At 44.1% G+C, this 19,211-nt stretch overlaps 1 protein-coding gene across 1 annotated transcript; it reads right to left on the bottom strand.

Annotated features, from left to right (window-relative positions):
• Nucleotides 1–1,150: 1,150 nt before the first annotated feature.
• On the bottom strand, nt 1,151–17,127 carry Aldh9a1 (aldehyde dehydrogenase 9 family member A1). Its single transcript, XM_050158322.1, has 11 exons — nt 16,905–17,127; nt 15,832–15,977; nt 14,607–14,736; nt 13,778–13,912; nt 12,592–12,788; nt 11,827–11,967; nt 8,586–8,774; nt 8,280–8,367; nt 5,780–5,921; nt 3,585–3,697; nt 1,151–1,962 (listed from the first exon to the last, which is right to left on the bottom strand). Exons 1-11 carry the CDS (start codon nt 17,083–17,085, stop codon nt 1,868–1,870), a joined length of 1,557 nt encoding a protein of 518 aa, XP_050014279.1. The 5' UTR covers nt 17,086–17,127; the 3' UTR covers nt 1,151–1,867.
• Nucleotides 17,128–19,211: the final 2,084 nt, after the last annotated feature.

Here is a 19,211-nt window from a genome sequence, read left to right as displayed (position 1 = left end):
CCAATGGCGGCAGTGCTTGCTTCCGGTTCGCATCCTAGTTCAGAAAGGCTACGGTTAGCAGGGGAACAGTCTCAAGTGACAACGAATAGTCATTCACACGGACAGAAGAGGAGGTCTGTGCTGGTTCCCTTACCTCGGAACACATTTTTAGTTTGTAGGTTTTTTTCTTCTTCTTCTTCTTTTGGCTTTTGAGACGGGGTTTCTGTGTAGTCCTAGCTGTCCTGGAACTAACTCTGTAGACCAGGCTGGTCTTAAACTCAGAGATCCGCCTGCCTCTGCCTCCCGAGTACTGGGATTAAAGGCATGAGCGGCTGCCGCTTCCTGGCTAGTATGTGGCTTCAAGAAGCCTGCAAGGTGAATTTCTGAGAAACATGGTCTGAAGTGACGAGGGAACAGCCTGGCAGAAAAATAAGAGGAGGAAAGTGACGGAAGACGGTGTGCACGGTGGGGATAAGGCACTGCAGCGGCCTAAGCAAGGGCACGGTGTCATCTATTGACCACGGAGAGCTCATTCACCGCCGCTGTCTAATGGCTTTCTTCTGTCAACTCCCTCCCCCAACCTTGAAAAGGAAGACAAGTAGGTCTTTATATAAGAACAAGGATTCATAAATATTTCAGGGAAAATAACACCAAGAAAGGCTGATTTAATCATTCCAGTGCTAACTGCCCTAACTCGCCCATGCAAGGGCAAGAGAGCTAGGCCCAGCCATGACAATCATTCCTTATCTCTAAATGCCACCTTCACTATTACTTAACTCGTCCCCAGAAAGGAGCATGGGCGAGGCCTCAGTTGTAGTAGTGCAGCTACAAGGTCGGGTAGCTCTTTAGGGTAGGCCGCAGCAGGGAAGGACGGGGTCACCAAAAGTTATCATGCCTCAGCTTCCCTTGCCTGTTCTGGTCCTATACTTTCTCCTCTGTCCAGTCCAGTCTTTTAAGATGTGATGAGATTCAAATTAAGACAAAAGATTAACACTGTGACTGGTCCCAGAAGCATACAGTAATTTGTGTAGTCAAACGACTCTCTTCAGTTGTAGGACGACAGGCCGCTGTGCAAGGACCCGGGATAAGTGTCTGCGATGGGATGGGTATTTGCTGACGTATTTTCTCACTAGCCAGCTCATCAGGTTTCTCAATGAAATGACAAAAGAACTCAGCTTTTGCAAAAGATTTTATTACTATGCATGTATGATACAGGGGAGGGGCACACAGCCTTCCTGTGGGACCTGGGTACAGAATCATCAGGCTTCCGTGCTAAGACCTGACCCACTGAGCTGTCTTGCTAGCCAAAAGGAACGTAGCTTTTTAAATGCCAATGGATCACTTTTTCCATAAGTATTACAACTTTTCTGGCTCCCGATAAAAGCTTTAAGAATTTTCTTTTAAGGATTTATTTATTAATTATGTATACAGCATCTGCCTGCATGTATCCCTGCAGGCCAGATGAGGGCACCAGATCTCACTCATTATAGATGGTTGTGAGCACCCCCAAAAAAATTTTAACTGTCAATGAACAAAGAAAATATGTCTACTGATTCACCAGGAACCCAAGAAGGAAGGCATCTTTAGAGCAGACTAGAAAGTTGCCATTGTTGGTGGGACAGACGTGTGAGCAGAGCTGGGGCCTGCCTTTTGCGTGGTGTACTGCTGGGGTGTCCAGACCTCGCAGGGACTCGCGGGAAGAACAAGTCCCCTGGGTGGTATCCGAAAGGCATTTGCGCACATTTTCAATTGGGAAGGGTAACTGCAAGATGGAGGACAATACTGACCCGAACCCAAAGTCTGCATGTAAGAGACTATTCAGTTACACTGCTGTCAAGGCAGCCAGCTCGGTCCACAGCCTGGCCACGTGAACGGGATTCACAGGTTTTCAAAAAGGTGACTCCACTTCGCCCATCTCCACATACACCGTCTTCAGCTGTGTATAGTACTCAATCGTCACACGGCCATTCTCTCTGCCAAATCCTGAAAAGACAAGACGGGGTCAGGGTGAGCTGGTCACTACAGTGGTTTCAAGTCACACACTACTCCAAATGCACGCTCCGCTGGTCCGGGTGGGAAGCCCATTCTCAAACCAGGTACTTTTGTGGAGCTGGGGCCAGCGAGTGTTAGGACAGGGAAGTAGCACAGCCTAGTTTCACAGCACGAGTCCTGATTTCAGGTGCCTGTGGCTCTGGGTGAACATCTGAAAAATGTGCAGCCTCTTTAAGGAAACATGTTAAAAGTCAGGCGCTACAGCCTACCAAGCACAAAGCCCTGGGTTCCGTCCCCAGCAGCACACATCCTGGGCAGGGTATCACCCGTCTGTAATCCCACTGTACACAGACAAGGGCCTGTTCAAGTCTGCTCCACGAACCATAAGCTCTAGATACAGGAGACTGTGTTCTCCCTTCCCACCCCAGCCCTGAAAAAAAAAAAAAAAAAAAACAGCAAAGCAGCTCGCTAAAAGCAGCCTCTAAAGCAGCCTGACAGCCCTGGAAAGCAGTGTTCATTTAAAACTTGACTAACAAGGTTTATCAATCTTTGAAATGTGCAAAGAGCAGACTTCCAGTTCCTTGATTACTTAGTATCCTCAAGCACTGCCTAATGAATAATGTGTAAAAAAGACAGCACCCGTGCTTGGGCTTCGTGCTGTATCCTGGTCCAAACCGTGGTTGCTAAGCCTGAGGACAGGCACTCTGCAGATGTAGCCGTCTCTCTCATCACACTGTCCACTGTCGTGCCACTCAAAAGGAAGGAAAACCCTCAGGCCTAAGCCCTATCCTACAAGTTAGCTATTAATGAAATAGCACCTTGACTTCTACTTGCATCATGCACGTGTTCAGCTTCTTCGTGTACCACACTGGCATGAGGAGGACCGGTGGGATGTCACTGAGGAGCGAAAGGATAACGCCGAGTATCAGGTAAGACTCGACACCCACCATCACTTCAGTGCTCATAATATTAAGGTGGCCAAAGACTATGGGTTGGACTCTGAAACTGTGTTCAAATCAATTTTTCGTTCAAATGAAAAAAGTATAGGAAATAAATGAATACAGATACCAGAATACAAAGAATGAACCTCAAAGTGGTGGCTGTGTCCCTGAGTCTCAAACCCCTGAAACACCAGACCACACATCTAGGGGCAGAAATAAATGAGCAGTAGTTTGGGGGACACTCTGGTGCCATCCAGAACAGAGATGATGGCTAGAATTGTGGCAAATGGCAAATTAAGAGACTTTATAAATTTGGGCCCCAAAGAGAAAACCCATTAATGTAAGCTTTCTGGAATGACTTTAGAAGCCCCAAAGCCCTACTGATGGGCATACCTGATGTGGAACCCCTGCAGGAGTGTTTAATGCTCAGAGAAATCAACCCAACACTAAAGAAAAGGTAATGCTACCCACAAGACATGCCATGAGATGCAGATCAGCCATTCACACGCCTTGTTACACAGGAGAACTTCCTGGCGATGCCGGCCTGCATTCCAGTGAGGCTGGGGAGGACTGAGTCTGTCTCCTCAGGCTATGCTAGTCCCAGGCTGAGGAACACTGGTGTGGCAGCACTGACTACAGCGGCTGGCTTGGCTTGTGCATTCACCTCCTCACCTGACATCTTAGAGCCACCAAAGGGCAACTCCACTGGGCTGACGTTGTAGTTATTAATGTAGCATGTTCCCGCCTGAAGCTCGGCCGCCACCCTGTGAGCCCGCTGGATGTCCCTGGGAGGGAAGAGACAGCGCTGGTTATTCACAGTTCACGCTAACTTCACAGGAAACCTCGGAGCGTAAATTGCAAGGGCCCTGAAATCCTGCCAAACTCTTGTTTCTTCAAACTGTTTAAATCCCTTTCATCGCCCAGGCAAAAGACGACCCAGATTTTTAAAAAATCACTAAAGTAAGCAGCAACAAGAGTGCCACTACTCAGCAGCGTGGAACAACTACACCACTCACACAAAGTGATGAAGGTGGAACCCTTACACGGTACACAAGCATGCACCTGCATAGAACACAGGTCTGAGAACTATAAAACCATCAGAAGTACAGAAATATATCTCCATGGTCCCAGATTCGACAAAGCCTCCTTAAATATAACACTCAAAGTAACAGACAAAAGCAAAATCCACAAAAATGAGAACCAAATCCACAATGGAATATGACCTCACACCCAGGAGAATGGCTGAAACTGAAACATGCCAATAAAGGCTGCCGCAGGTATGGAGAAATTAGAGCCTTTTATATGGGGGGGGGCATGTGTGTGCCATAGCACATATGTAGAGGCCAGAGGACAACTTGAGTCAGTTCGAGGCCTGCCTAGGCTACAGAACAATGTCATGGTCATCTTTAACAAAGAGCTAACTCAAACTAAAGTTCTGTTGAGATAGGAGCGGCGGGACTGCGTCCCCGGCACCCGGCCGCCCGCATGGCTAGCTTATGCCCGAAATAATTACACGGAAACTGTATTCTTTCAAACATTGCCTGGCCCAGCTAATTCCAGCTTCTTATTGGCTAGCTCTTACATATTGTTCTAACCCATTTTTAGTATTCTGTGTAGCCCACAAGCTGGCTTACCAGGGAGGATCTTAACCTGCATCTGTCTGGAGCGGGAGAATCATGGCGACTCCTTTACTAAGCTTCTTTCTCCCAGAATTTTCCTCTGTCTACTCCTCCTACCTAATTTTCTGTCCTATGAGGGCCGAGGCAGTTTCTTTATTATTAACCAATGAAATCAACAGATAAGATACAAGACCCACCTCCATCAGCTGGTGATGCTGGAGATTTACAGCTCAGTGGAGGATGTTTAGTATTGCCAAGGTCCTAGGTTTAATCCTTGGTACCCCAACACACACACAAAGAGCACCTAGCCCACTCAGTCTCCAAAGCAGAAAAGCAGAGTCCCAATCTTTCTGTCAGGACCCAAAGGGAAGCAATCACATGAGGACCAGCTTCAAAGCACTTCATGGAAGGAACACTCAGGCCTTCCTTCCTTCCTAGGTATCTGACCACAAGGCAGCATTTGACCTTGGTACCACAAATGCTCTCAGTGAAGCCTTAGAAAACCACCTTCCCAAGGCCAGTGATTAATGAGTTTGCACACGACCTGGAGATTTACAGTCCTTTTTCTTTTTTGTTTGTTTTCTTGTTCTGTAGTCTCACTATGTAGCCTAGGCTGGTCTCTAACTCAGGGTCCACCTGCCTCTGACTGCTGGGGTTACAGGCACATACCACCACAACCAGACTGCTAAGGTTATAGGCATGCATGACTACCATTATCCAGATTGCTGCGATTACAGGCACGGATTGCTTTGAAAGAAATTTTGCATCAAAATCATTTTTATCTCTATTATAGTGGTTAACATTTACGTACAAAGATATTGATGGTAACACGATATTTAAAACTACACTGCACTAAAAATGTTGTATTTGAAGAACAATGTCCAGTATTCATAATGTTAAAAGTTTTCTAAATTCCTTGATTTGAATGTTTTTAATATCTAGCCCAAAGCTTTACATAGATCAGAATCTTAAATATTCAATGAAAGAATGAAGTCAGAACTTTTAATAAAGTTCAATTTAAACTCCATAGCAATGTAGAGTCCTTTGGCCATTAATAGAAAACTATAAAAGGCAGCTTTGGCATTTCCTGAATTAAAAAGAAGCAGACAGGGCTGGGGTGTAGCTCAGTTTGGTCTTCAGCATCATGAAACAGACAGAGATGCTGATGGCTCTCATGACAGCAAAGTAAGGAGGAGTAAGAATGATCGCAGACCCAAGAAGATGCTGTGCGTGTCTTGATCCACATACCTGGTAAAGACGCCAGCTGCTAGTCCAAACGTAGTATCATTGGCCCGATCCAGGACCTCAGTTTCAGTTTTAAATGATAAAATGGACATGACTGGTCCAAAGATCTCTTCTCTCACACAGGTCATGTCATCTCTGCAATTAGCTACCAACATTCATAATGAAACCAATGGCAGTGAGGGGAACATAAACTCGTATTATACATTATCTGTAGTAAACAGTGAAACACGTAGCTTTAGGGGAAAAATTTTTCAAGAGGATATAACCACCATGAATATTAATTAGACCTTCCTTTTGCATGGCAACTTGGTAATACATATTAGAGAGTTATCCTGTATAACTCTGAAATCACCTTTTAGAATTCCTAAGGAAGTACCCAGTGAGCTAAACAAATTTATTTACAAGGATCTTCAACCACAGTATTACTTACAATGATGAAAGCAGAAAGCCATAAACTAAACATTCAAAGAGGAAATAATCACACAAACTAGACACAGCTTAATGATGAACTTTTATAAAGCGTCTAAAAGCAATGTTTTTTAAGTCAGACCGAGGCTCTAAATTAGTTCTAAACTTCCTGGTGCATAAAGGTGAACTGTGGGTCTGTTACAATGCACATCTCTAGGCCACCCCAGGCTCTAAGACTAACAGTCAGACAGCAGAAACCTGTTTTAACAGGTTTTCTAAGTCACATATATGTTAAAACACAAGCTAGCTTCCAGAATCACAAAAATAAAGGGCTGGCTCCCTCTTCTTTTGCTGTGGGAACTCCTTTAGCCAATAGCCTTTAAGATACTGGCACACTCTGGGCGTGGCCACATGTACTATATAAACAGATGTAGAAACGGGTGTAGCCCCCTTGGCTGCTGGATTCAGTTCCTGTTCCCCGCTCATGCAGAGGACTGCTGATCTGTGAGTCTACCCCTAAATAAAGAGGCCTTTATTATACTCCATTCTGAGCTACTGTGGGACTACTTTATTATAATCCTCCACACTCCTGCCTGGCTTCACGATCTGCATAAAGTCTAATTGTAAAGTACATATTCTTGGTGGAAAGTCTGTAATATTCAGAACTACACAAAATGTAATGAAAGGCGCCTTAACCTTAGCAAACGGAGAACTCATTAACATGGTCTCACCATGTATACTCCATTCCTTCCTTTGCTTCAGGTTCTTCAACAGATTCAGAATATCATCACGTATTTTATCATCTAACCCATACATTTCACTTAACAATATATAAGCTTGCCCTACTTGTTATTCATTCAATTACAACTAACCTAATCCATGGTATGGAGTTAGGCTCATAGCTTTTCAATACCAGTGGCTATTTCTTTAGGCTAAAGGTTAACACCACTACCAACAGGATCACGGGTTTAGAATCAGTTTAACTGCTAATATAAGTAAGATTTATAGGTACTGCTTAAAGCCTATAAAACAAACAATATTTTTATGAATATCCTAACAAAAAAACTGTAAATGACTGGGGCTGGAGAGATGGCTCGGAAGTTAAGAGCACTGGCTGCTCTTCCAAAGGTCCTGAGTTCAATTCCCAGCAACCACATGGTGGCTCACAACCATCTGTAATGAGATCTGGTGCCCTCCTCTGGCGTGCGGGCATACATGGAGGCAGAATGTTGTATACATAATAAAAAACTGTAAATGAGACTAATAAAAGCAGGGTTGAGCTGGGTGTGGTAGTATTCACATTTATTTAACCCAGCACTCAAGAGGCAGTGAGAGTCAGATCTCTGTTAAGTTCAAAGCCAGCATGGCCGCCGTAGAGTGTTCCAGGTCAGACAGCAATACACAGTGAGACCACGGAGGCAAGCAGGTTTGATAGGATGCCCAAGTATACTTGACTGTCCAAACTAGAGTTTGAAGAGTGAAAAGATGTAATAAAACTTACTAAACTTACACCTGAAAAATTGATTCTGTTATATTGATATGTTACGGTTCAAAGGAAAAGCATACTTTACATTACTGAGGAGTTACTTTTTTTTTATTTATTTATTTATTTACTATGTATACAATATTCTGTGTGTATGTCTGCAGGCCAGAAGAGGGCACCAGACCTCAGACCTCATTACAGATGGTTGTGAGCCACCATGTGGTTGCTAGGAATTGAACTCAGGACCTTTGGAAGACGAGGCAATGCTCTTAACTACTGAGCCATCTCTCCAGCCCTCAATACTTTTTTTTTTTTAAAATCAAACATGTATGGGTAGGTTGTTTATTTTTTTAAAGCTTGTTCCAAGAGCAAATGTCTCCAGTACATATGGCTGTATGTACCCAGTACATAAACCAATAGACACGATTGTCCTAGCTTAGAGGTACCTACGGGGCTTCAAAAGTAATAAAGTAGTTCTACTTCTTAAACCTGGATAGTGGAATCATTTAATTTGCCAACTCTTACTCTATGACATTACATAGTTCATAAATGTTCATTTCTAACTATCTACTATTTAATTCAAGTCATTTAAAAGCAAATAAGAAGACATACTTAAAATGCAAGGTGTCATGTAATATCCATATTTTAATTTAGGATCCGTTGGTTCATACAGCTCTCCACCATATAGCACAGTAGCACCCTAAGTGAAAAAGAAAAGGCAGGCATCTTCTGTATTGAACACACAACCCCATATGTGTTCCCACAAGGACAAAGGTAGCCCGAGCAAAGGCACACGGCATTTACCCTCCCAAGGCAGAGCACTCATGGATACTAACCACCAATGTAAATGCAAAAAAGGGCATGGGGCAAGGAGCCATGACGTAACCTGCCCCGTCCCAGCTCCCGTTCATTTCTCACCTCCTCCTTGGCTGACTTTATAAACCCAAGGACCCGCTCCAGATGTGGACCATTGATGAGTGGGCCCATCCTCGTATCTTCCAGAAGGGGGTCCCCAATTCTTATGTTTTGAGTCTGCTTCACGACCTCTTCTGTAAATTTGTCAATAATTTCCTGTTGCACAAACACTCTAGTGCCATTACAGCAAACCTAAAAGACAGAAGACATCAATTTGTGTGGGAAATGAAAAAAAAATTGAGGAAAAAAACATGTAAAAACTTTTCATGGGTCATGACCCATTCTTTTAGTGTTTTATTTTATGTATACTGATGATTTGCCTGCATGTCGGTCTGTGTGCCGTGTGTGCCTGGTACCTGTGGAGGCCAGAAGAGGGCACTGGATTTCCTGGACCTGGAGTCACAGATGATTCTGAGCCACCATGTGGGTGCTAGGAATCAAACCCAGGTCCTCTATAAGAGCAGTCAATGCTATTCACTGCTGAGTCATCTCTCCAGCCCCGTAACACATCTTTTAAAGAATATTTTCATTTCTAAAAACTTCCCAAAGTAATTAGGAAAAATCAGTTATATGATTGTGGACACTCGTCTCACAGGCATAATCTGCCCTTTAATAGAAAAGTTAATCCTTACTCTGCTGAAATTGTCTCAAGACCATTGATGGCCCACAGGATCAGAGCCCTCTCTTACCCCTCTGCAGTACTGGCTGCTCACTCTGGTTGTTTCTGAGGAGTGGGAGGTGAGGGTGGGTCAAAAATAAAACAGGTTAAGAGCTTTTTTAAATTTTAAAAATTTAAAAAAAAATTTAAGCTAATTTAAAAATTAGTCTTGAGCCTAATTTTCAAAACTGAACATTTCAGTTAGTATTATCTCTAAAACTAAATAATTACAACTTACTCATTCTTACAGGAATGAACATGAATACTGTTCAAATACCAAACACACATACAGTAGAACAGAGAACAAAGTCCCAGAAATAGAATATCCCTATGAAGTTAAATGGCATGATTTCCAGGATATAGTAAGTGGGGAAAAATGGTGCTTCTAGCTTGATACAAAGTAAGTAGAAGAAATAAAAATATACAAATATCTGGTCATTTTGTTCAAAGAGCAGAACGGGAAATGAGTGAGAACAGGAAGAAGGGATGTGAATAAGTAGAAGGAATGAGAAGTTCCAGTTCTGAGTGGGGTTCTTTAAAAAAAATTCTGATATTCGAAACTATGATCATGTCTTGCCTGATCAAAACAGATTTTAAAAATCCTTAAAAAACAAAGGAAAAGACACCTCAAATGAAACACAAACAGAAACCAAAGAACCTGCTATTCTAAATGAACATTGTAACCATAGTATATAAACAGAAGTTTCTTGTCTTACCCAGTCCCACAGCCATTCAGATCCAAATAAAGACACAGAGGCTTACATTAATTATACACTGTATGTTCTACTGGCTCAGGCTTATTATTAAACTACCTCTTACAATTCAAAATAACCCATAATTCTTATCTATGTTCAGCCATGTGACTTGGTACCTTTTCACAATAAGGCATTCTCATCTTACTTCCTCTGTGTCTGGCTTGTGACTACCTCTCTGTCTTTCCTCTTCCCAGAATTCTCTTAGCCTGGTCACCCCACCTATACTTCTTTACAGTGTACAAGAGCATTATCCCAGAGCATTTCCTCCTGGATCGTCTCAGCCAGCAGCCTTGGATTGTTCTGGATGCAGAACTCAGAGGAAACTACAACAGAGGCATCTGAAACACTGGATCGTCATGTGGACGCAGGGGCAATAGTCCAGACCTATGTAACTTCTAAACACAGCATTCGGCCTGTACAAAAAAAGGCTAAGTAGCGGTGGCACACACTTTAGTCCAGTACTTGAGAGGCAGAGGCAGGAGAATCTCTGACTTAAGAGGCAAGCCTGGTCTACAAAGAGTTCCAGGACAGCAAGGGCTATACATAAGAAACCCTGTCTCAAAACAACAACAAAAACCCACAGGTGAGCCATCTCTCCAGCCTTTGTTATGATTTCTCTAAACTGTACATGTTTATGTGGTATAGTGTGATCATTTGGTACATGTATCAAACTAAACAATGGGTACAATCTGGAATAATTGGAGTAATTAGCATTGTTTCCATTGTGAACTGTTTTGAGAGAAGGTCTCTGTATAGCCCACACTGTCCTTGACTTCCCAGCTTCCCAAGTGCTGGGGTCACATGCCTGGTTTTAACTCTCTGACCTGAGTAACTTCTTTGATTTCTGGCAGTTGAGGTATTCTAGACCCATCTCATTCTTTTTCCACCTGAACTCTGGAATTGGCCATCTGTCTAGGCAGCCCTGGTTTTAGTAAGTGCAAAGTGAGACCTAGAAACCAAGCTTTAGGGCTGGGGATGTAGCTCAGTGGTAGAACGCTTACCTGCCAAGTTTGAGATCCCGAGTTTAACCCCCAGTACTGCCAAGAGGAAAAAAAATCCTACCAAGATCTCAGTGTCGGGCTCTTGACTCCTACTGTGTCCATGTCACTCATAATTCTCAGACCAGGGCTAGGGAATGTATGTCTGTGTGTATGTGAGACACTTGGTTTTGTTTTTCTTTTCTTTTTTGAAGACAGGGTTTCTCTATGCAAGAGCCCTAGCTGTCCTAAAACTAGCTCTGTAGACCACATTGCCCTGAACTCAAAGAGATTTGCCTGTCCCTGCCTCCAGAGTACCAGGATTAAAGCCAATAAATTAACACTCATAGAGTACTAATTACACTGTGCTTATGTAAAAGAATGTGGTTTTGAGGGCTGTGCTACAGTATTTGATAGTTAGGGACCTCGTGTCTATAACTTTCTCTCAGATAGTTCAGGAGGACATTGGTTCTGTATGATGTATATACACAGACTGGAAGAATGGTGAAGCAAACAGGTTAGATTCTGCAGCACTTCTCAACCTGTGGGTCACCTCTATCTCCAAAAATATTTACATTGTGATTCATAACAGTAGCAAAAATTATAGCTACAAAGTAACAATGAAAATCTTACAGTTGTGGGCCACCACAACAGAAGGAACTGTATTAATGGGTTGCAGCCTTAAGAAGGCCAAAGACCACAGTATTAGAGGGATCTGGTTCAGAGATATACAGGAACTCTTGGTACTATTTGTTCACAACTACCCTGTAATTCTCAGTGTGTCTAGAATGTCAGCATGCTACCAGGGGGAGAGGCAGGGATTTCTTCCCAGCCCTCCCAGGAAGAGTTCATACCTGGCCTTGTGAGAGGAAGTTGGCCACCAATGCCCCCTTCACAGCATTCTCCAGGTCACAGTCTGAGAAGATGATCAGAGGAGATTTGCCTCCAAGCTCCAAGGTTACAGGTTTGATTCCTTTAGAGGACATCTCCATGATCTACAGAACCAAACAAGACACCCGGAAGTTTAGCCTAAGTTAGTCTGCATGCTAGGTCACCTCAACTGAACCTACCAGGTTATCTTTGTCTGAAAGGGGCCAGAACCTGTTCTCACGTACACTGGGCTCTTCGTACACTTAGAATATTCTTTGGCAAAACCTTCTAAGAATTTACAGAATGTCACATAACACCCTGAAACAAGAGTTCATTTAAAACATACTGACAATTCATAGGATTCTTGCAGCCAGGAATTCTTTTTGCATTCTTACGTTTAGGGTTATTTAAAACTGGGAACATAAATCCAGGTCAAAGTAACAAACCTGAAGTAACCTGAAAATATTCTTCTTCTATATAATACAGTTAACTCACCAACAGAGCACAGTGCAGCCCAGGCCCCAATCCCTCACACACATCGTCTCCTGAAGCAAGAGAGAATTTCTACCCAACCTGGCCTACCACAAACCACCCACACATGCCCTCTTTCCCCCATCACGTGCACAGAAAGAGTAAAATCTCCTGACCCATTCCCAACATAAACTCAAAATCTGCAAAATACGCAGTGGGCAGGACTAGCTTTGCCAGACTTAGCCATTTGTGTCGAACAAAACTGGTGTCGTCTGTACCTTCATGCCAGTAGGCACGCTTCCAGTGAAGGAGACTTTGGCCACATTGCGATGCTGACACAGAAACTGGCCTGTGGCAGCCCCACCTTGCACCACATTGAAGAGGCCAGGAGGCGCGCCCGCTTTGGTATAGATCTCAGCCAGCAGCAAAGCAGACACGGGTGTGAAGGGAGAAGGCTTAAAGATCATGGCGTTACCTGTAGAAAAGCAAATGCTCCTCTCAGACAAGACTAGATGATTCCAACTGGTTCCTGGTCCTCTAAATTCACCAACAATGTCATTAATTCTAGAAACATCTGAGACTGAAACAATGACCCATTGGTTAAGAGCACTTGTTGCTCTGGCAGAGTCTAAGATCAGTTTCCAGTAGACAAAAGATGGCTTAGAACCAGCTGTAACTCCAGATCCAGGGAATCTAGCACCTTCTGGTCTCTGCAAATACTAGTGGTACACATGGTATACTATATACCATCCATCCATCCATCTATCTATCTATCTATCTATCTATCTATCTATCTATCTATCTATCTTATCTATCTATCTATCGATACAGATATGCAGGCAAACACTCATACATAAAAAAACCAATAAACCTAAAATTATTTTTTAAAAAAGGACATACCTTGTTTCCCCACCTTGGGTTCTCATGTTATCAAGGTCTTTGGACAGGGGTAATCCTATTTAAAGCTTGCAACTTCGATGTGAAGTAGGGATAATCAGTCTCATACAAGTTAACTGAAGACCAAAAACTTTCCTTTCATTCCAACACTAGAAGGCTGAATCAAAAGGACAGCCTAGCCAGGTGGTGGTGGAAACACCTTTAATCCCAGCACTCGGAAGACAGAGGCTCACAGATCTCTATGAGCTTGAGGCCAGCCTGGTCTACAGAGTGAGTTCCAGGACACCCAAGGCTACACAGAGAAACCCTGTCTCAAAAACCACCTCCCCCCCCCACTCCCAAAAAAGGATAGCCTAGAATATACAGCCAGTTCCTACATCAGAAACAAACTGGACAGATGCAAAATAGAAACCCCAAGACATGACCTGTGTGTGCAACCTCAATTCCTTCAGGTGCAAGGCAAGGCAGGAATAGACCCACATCCTCTGAGACTGACTGCCCCAAGGCAGCTCTTGCTGTCTGAGTGCGGGGCGGAAGGCTCACTGTGGAGGAGTGACTCATTCTTACCACATGCCAAAGCAGGAGCAGACTTCCAACAGGCAATCTGGAAGGGGTAGTTCCATGCTCCTATGCCCACACACACCCCAAGTGGCTCTCTTCTGGTGTAGCCGAAGGACCCATTTGGGAGTTGGACATGCTCTCCTAGGGGTAAAACAGAATAAGAAATGCTGCAAGTCTATGCTCCCCACAATTTCACGAGCACGAGATCATCCTAGTTAACTCTCAAAGACTCTTCTGTGGGGACTGGAGAGATGGCTCAGCCTTGAAGAGCACTAGCTCACTTACCACGTGTGGCTCAGGTGGGCTCTACCACCCATCCAGTATGAACTGCTGTAAACATTTGTTTGAGGTATGTTTCATTTACCTCAAACTCACTACGTAGCTGAGGATGCCCTTAACCTTCTGATCCTCCTGCGTCCCCCTCCTAGGTACTAGGATTACAAGTGGATAGTGGCTATCACCACACTCAGGAGTATGAAATATTTGGAACTGGACCCAGGGCTCCACGCACACTAGGCAAGCACTCCAACTGAGCTACATTCCTGGCCTGAACTGGATAACAATGGTAAGCATCGTGCAGACTCTTACAAACTAGTGCTTCAAACCATTTGGTCTACAGTTCAGGTTGTAATACTGGATGCTTTCGTGTATTATCTCATTGAATCCTTAGAACAATCCAAGAAATTGTTACTATCTCCACTTTAGCTAAGGAATGATAAACTAACATAAGCCACCCAAGTAGATAACAATCAACTTAAGACTTTGCCCTTCACCACCAGGCTCTGCTCTTCTGCCCGCTGATCAGATGGTCACCTGAGGCCACGCCAGGGCTCACCTGCCATGGATGCAGCCAGGCCTGCATAGTATTCCAGGCACTGCCACGAAGTGTCAATATCCAGGCGGGCCTCAAATATGGACTTCCCATTGTTGATTGTCTCCATGATGGCAATCTCATCCTTTCGTTCCTTTGGGTAAAACAGAAGAGGAGATTTAATTCACATTATGATGTTTCAACATGGCCAGTGCTTAAGAAGAAATGTGTCACTCAAGTTCCAAGCCTAGAAAAGGCTGGCACTTGTGAGGAACCTCGGCAGAATAACGGTGCTGAACTGGAGACAAACACCTGCTGTCCTCCTTCCAGGTCATCAGAGGGCAAAGATGGAGACCACGTCAGTGTAAGTTACAAAGTGGAAGTTTTAAGAACGAGTATGTGCGTGTGGGTGAATGAGAACATGTATGTGAGCATATATTCTGACATTTCTACATGGCCCAGGCTATCTGAGCACAGAACACAGGCATGCTAACTGAAGGACAAAGACCTTGGAAGAGACTGCATGCCCCCTAGAGACCTTTGGAGCTATAATTGCTTGCTCCTAGAGCCATCTGTTTATCTCCAGGGTAATAATAACCACAGTGGCTCTTCCCTCTCAGTCCCAGAGACTTGTATGATGAGCAATTAATCTCAATACCTCCCCAGAATAGGAGAAGACGCAGGAAGTCTTCTGATACCCTAATTCCCCCTACACCTACAAGCCGCTACAGTGTGCTGTAAGAAGGCTTTTTCTCTGATCTCCAAAGCTCCGTACGTTCTATCAGAATATATGTGTGCACTGATATCACTGAGAAGTATGCATACAGATATTTGATTATACATATAAACACACATTCTTGCAAGCAGGTTAACTCTCAGACCCTTCAAGGTTTCTCACAGCATACTTATGACAAAAGAAGGGAAGAAAAGGAATCCCGACATTCCCACCAAAGACAGAATTCACGTTCTGATGTACATCACTCTGAATCTTCTAAGTTTCTGATAAGTTTTTTGTTTTGTTTGTTTGTTTGTTTGTTTTGTATCTCTGAATCTGGACTCTTCCCAAGCAATTAAGGTCCCAGGGAGCCCTCAGTGGACGTGTGCTTCACATACCAAGGTGAGCACGGGGAATGAATGTTTTTCCATTTCACACGAGCTTTCCAAACCTGAAGCTGCATCGATGTTAACTGTGACCACCCTCAGAGCAGTGCGAGTGGAGCTGGCTCAAAAGGAAAGGATTGATACACACCTTTATCATCCGGGCAGCCTCTAAAAGGACTTGGCCCCGCTCCATGCCAGATTTCCTTCTCCAGATTTCAAAGGCATCCCTTGCGCTTTTAACAGCCAAATTTACTTCTCTTTCTCCTGAACACTGTAAAGTAGCTATCACTCGGCCTAGAGAGAAGCAGAAAGTCCGTTTTATCTCAAGCGGTTACAAAACACATTTGAAATTGCTTCTATCAGCCTTCTTTGGAGGAATCCCTGTGACCATGATCTCATTTCGTTCTTAATTTTGTGACCAGGAATCCCTTTTGAGTCCAATAAAGTTCCAAGTAGTAAACAACACACATGCAGGCAAAACACTCAACACGTATCATTTTAAAAATAAAAACAAGCCAAGTATGGTGGCACACGACTTTAATCCCAGCACTCGGGAGGCAGAGGCTGGCAGTTCTCTCTGAGTTCGAAGCCAGCCTGGTCTACAGAGTTCCAGGACTGGCTCCATAGCTACTGAGAAACCCTGTCTCAAAAAAACAAAAAGAAAAAAATTAAAAATAAACAAAACAGCCGGGCGGTGGTGGCGCACGCCTTTAATCCCAGCACCCGGGAGACAGAGGCAGGTGGATCTCTGAGTTCGAGACCAGCCTGGTCTACAAGAGCTAGTTCCAGGACAGGCTCCAAAACCACAGAGAAACCCTGTCTCGAAAAACCAAAAAAAAAATAAAAAATAAAAAATAAAAAAAAATAAAACAAACTCTCCTAAGTACTACTGGGTAACTTAAGAATGTGTGTGTGTGTGTGTGTGTGTGTGTGTAATAGAGGAGACAACTCAGCAGCAGAGGAGATCTGAGAACCCTAGAACCCTGGACTGCTCTCAGTGGGCTTTACCAACCATTCAGTAAGAACTGCTGCAAACATTTAACACAGGTGTCATTTGCCCCAGCTCCCACTATCCCACGAGCCTCTGCAGCACTCTGCTCCACACTGCAGCCGTGCAAGTCCAGCAACCCTTTGCGGAGTGCTCGGAAGGAAGACAAGGGGCAGCGGACCCAGTGCACAGGGCCAAGGAGAGCCCACTCCACCCGCGCCCAGCCCGGTTACCGGTGGCCGGCTCGAAGGCCTTCTCCGTGCCGCTGCTGTCCACGGGCTCCACACGGGCCCCGCCGCGGTAGTTGAGCGGCTCCAACTGGACGAAGGTGCCAGTGCTCATGGCCGCAACCGCTGCAAGCCCGGGAGTGCGGAAGAGCAACGTCAGCCCAGAGCCTACCGCACGGAGAAACATCCGTCGAGTGCGCAGCGCAGCTGGGAGAAAAGCCCCATTAGACCACGCGCGGGGAGGGCGGAGCGGAGGGGCGGGGCCGGCGAGAGGCGGGGTTGCGAAGGGGCGGGACCTTTGGAAGGAGGCGACACTGGGCGAGTTTGGACCGCGAGGGGGCGGGGCCTCGGGGGGGCCATGAGTGGGCGGGCATTGGGTGAGCAAGGAATGCCCGGAAGAGCACGAGGGGCCGTGGCTAGGGGAGTATCTTGGGCCCAGCCAGCATAGTTAAAGGAAGAGATAAAGAAGAATATAACTTGATCACCTTCCCATCTCCAGGCCTTCCAAGGAGAAAGTCTTTGAGAATCCACCTTGTCATCTAAGGCCATTCTTAACCCTAATCCCCAAGCATCCTGGTGTCAGGCTCTGTATTGCTAGGGCTCAACTGAGTTACATTAGGGCTCAATTAGTTACACTCTTACACACATACACTTTTTGGGGGGGGGGGTTGTTTTGTTTTGTTTTTGTTTTTCAAGACAGGCTTTCTCTGTGTAACAAACAGTCCTGGCTGTCCTGGAACTCACTTTGTAAACCAGGTTGGCCCTCGAACTCACAGAGGCGATCCACCTGCCTCTGCCTCCCGAGTGCTGAGATTAAAGTGGTGCGCCACCAGCACCTGGCCACGCATGCTTTTATTCCCTAAAGGTTAATGACTACCACTCTTGTTACTCCTTCCATAAACCCGAAAGCTCTTCACAAAGAAATACAGCAAGAAGAAAAAGATTCTCACAAATCCTCTTCCAGAGCATTTCCATAGGCCTTTTTCTTAAAGCAGTTTACATACTGAACTCCGTGTTAAGTGTGAGTGCCCTCGCTTTCTTCACATATAAAATATAACTTTCTTATTCAGGACCTAGTAGGTTCCCACACAGCCTATCACTTGGATCAGGTCCTTCATGAATATGTGTTGAATGGGCAAACAAACAGTAACTGAAACCAGAGCTGTTACAGACCCTGAACCCACCACTCTAGTGACCTGTCCCCTCAGATCGGTTAGAGCTTTCTAACTTGAGAGGATGGTCTTTTTATTTTCAGTAGTTTTGAATGATAGGTTAAATGCCTAATGCTCACATGGCGTTGGATGGGATGTATGGTATTGGTACAGAAGCTGGAAACACTGTAACTGTTATTATACGAGCAACACACACACACTTGGGAGGCAGAGGCAGGTGAATCTCTGGGATTTGGAAGCCAGCCTGGTCTAATACTGAGTTCCAGGGTAGCCGCATCTTCAAAGTAAGACCCTGTCTCAAAAAATACGTAAATAAACCAAAACAATTTAAGTAAAGACCTTAATCAACCTCCATGGTTGATCAGGCTGTCCTGGTTTTTGGTTTTTTTTTTTTTTTCAAAGAAAATGCACTTTGGAATTTGATCTTAGAGCTGATAATAACCTAGATAGTGCAGGCAGCTCCCAGAAACATTTACAACATGTGTTAGCTGAGCAAGCAGGAATTATTTCATTCCCTTTATCTGTGTTAGATATATCCATAATTGGTCATCTCAGTGTTTATTCTAGAACCAGGAAGAACTTTAGTATTCTAAATCTATAGGTGTTATTATATAGTTGGCTAAAAACAAAATTTCAGAAGTTAAGCAAATACTTAGTGTAACTTCTATGTCTATAGTATCTCAAAATCAGTTGCTTAAAAAATAAATTTCATGGTCACTGTAGTAAAACAATTAAAGTGTGATTATTTCTTGGTGTTGATAACTCACATGTACAACCACCCACACGGCCTTCTTCACATTAGACAAATGCTGTGCCAGAGTTAGAGGCCCAGCCCTTAACCACATATATGGATTTTTGTTTATTTTCTTTTTGTTTTGCTGTAATTAACTCATACATTTTTAGTTTTTTGAAACGGGATTTCACTATCCAGGTCTCATGCTCCCTCTGTAGCTCAAGCTGGCATCCAACTCAATGATTTTCCTGCCGCAACCTCCCAGATTACAGGTTTATGCCTTAATGTAAAAGTATGGGGTTTTTTTTAAAGAAAAAATTAAACTACTTTCATAAATAATTTTATGACCATAAATAATTTTAATAGCTAAAGCTCCCTAGCCATGTTGTCTTATCGTCTATCTAGGTG

Source organism: Alexandromys fortis, unplaced genomic scaffold, assembly GCF_014885135.2.
Source record: "Alexandromys fortis isolate MF-2015 unplaced genomic scaffold, M_Fortis_MF-2015_v1.1 scaffold_97, whole genome shotgun sequence".
NCBI classification, from domain to species: Eukaryota; Metazoa; Chordata; class Mammalia; order Rodentia; family Cricetidae; genus Alexandromys; species Alexandromys fortis.
The sequence above is the reverse complement of the archived record's forward strand: the minus strand, read 5'-3'. Positions and strand labels throughout refer to the sequence as shown.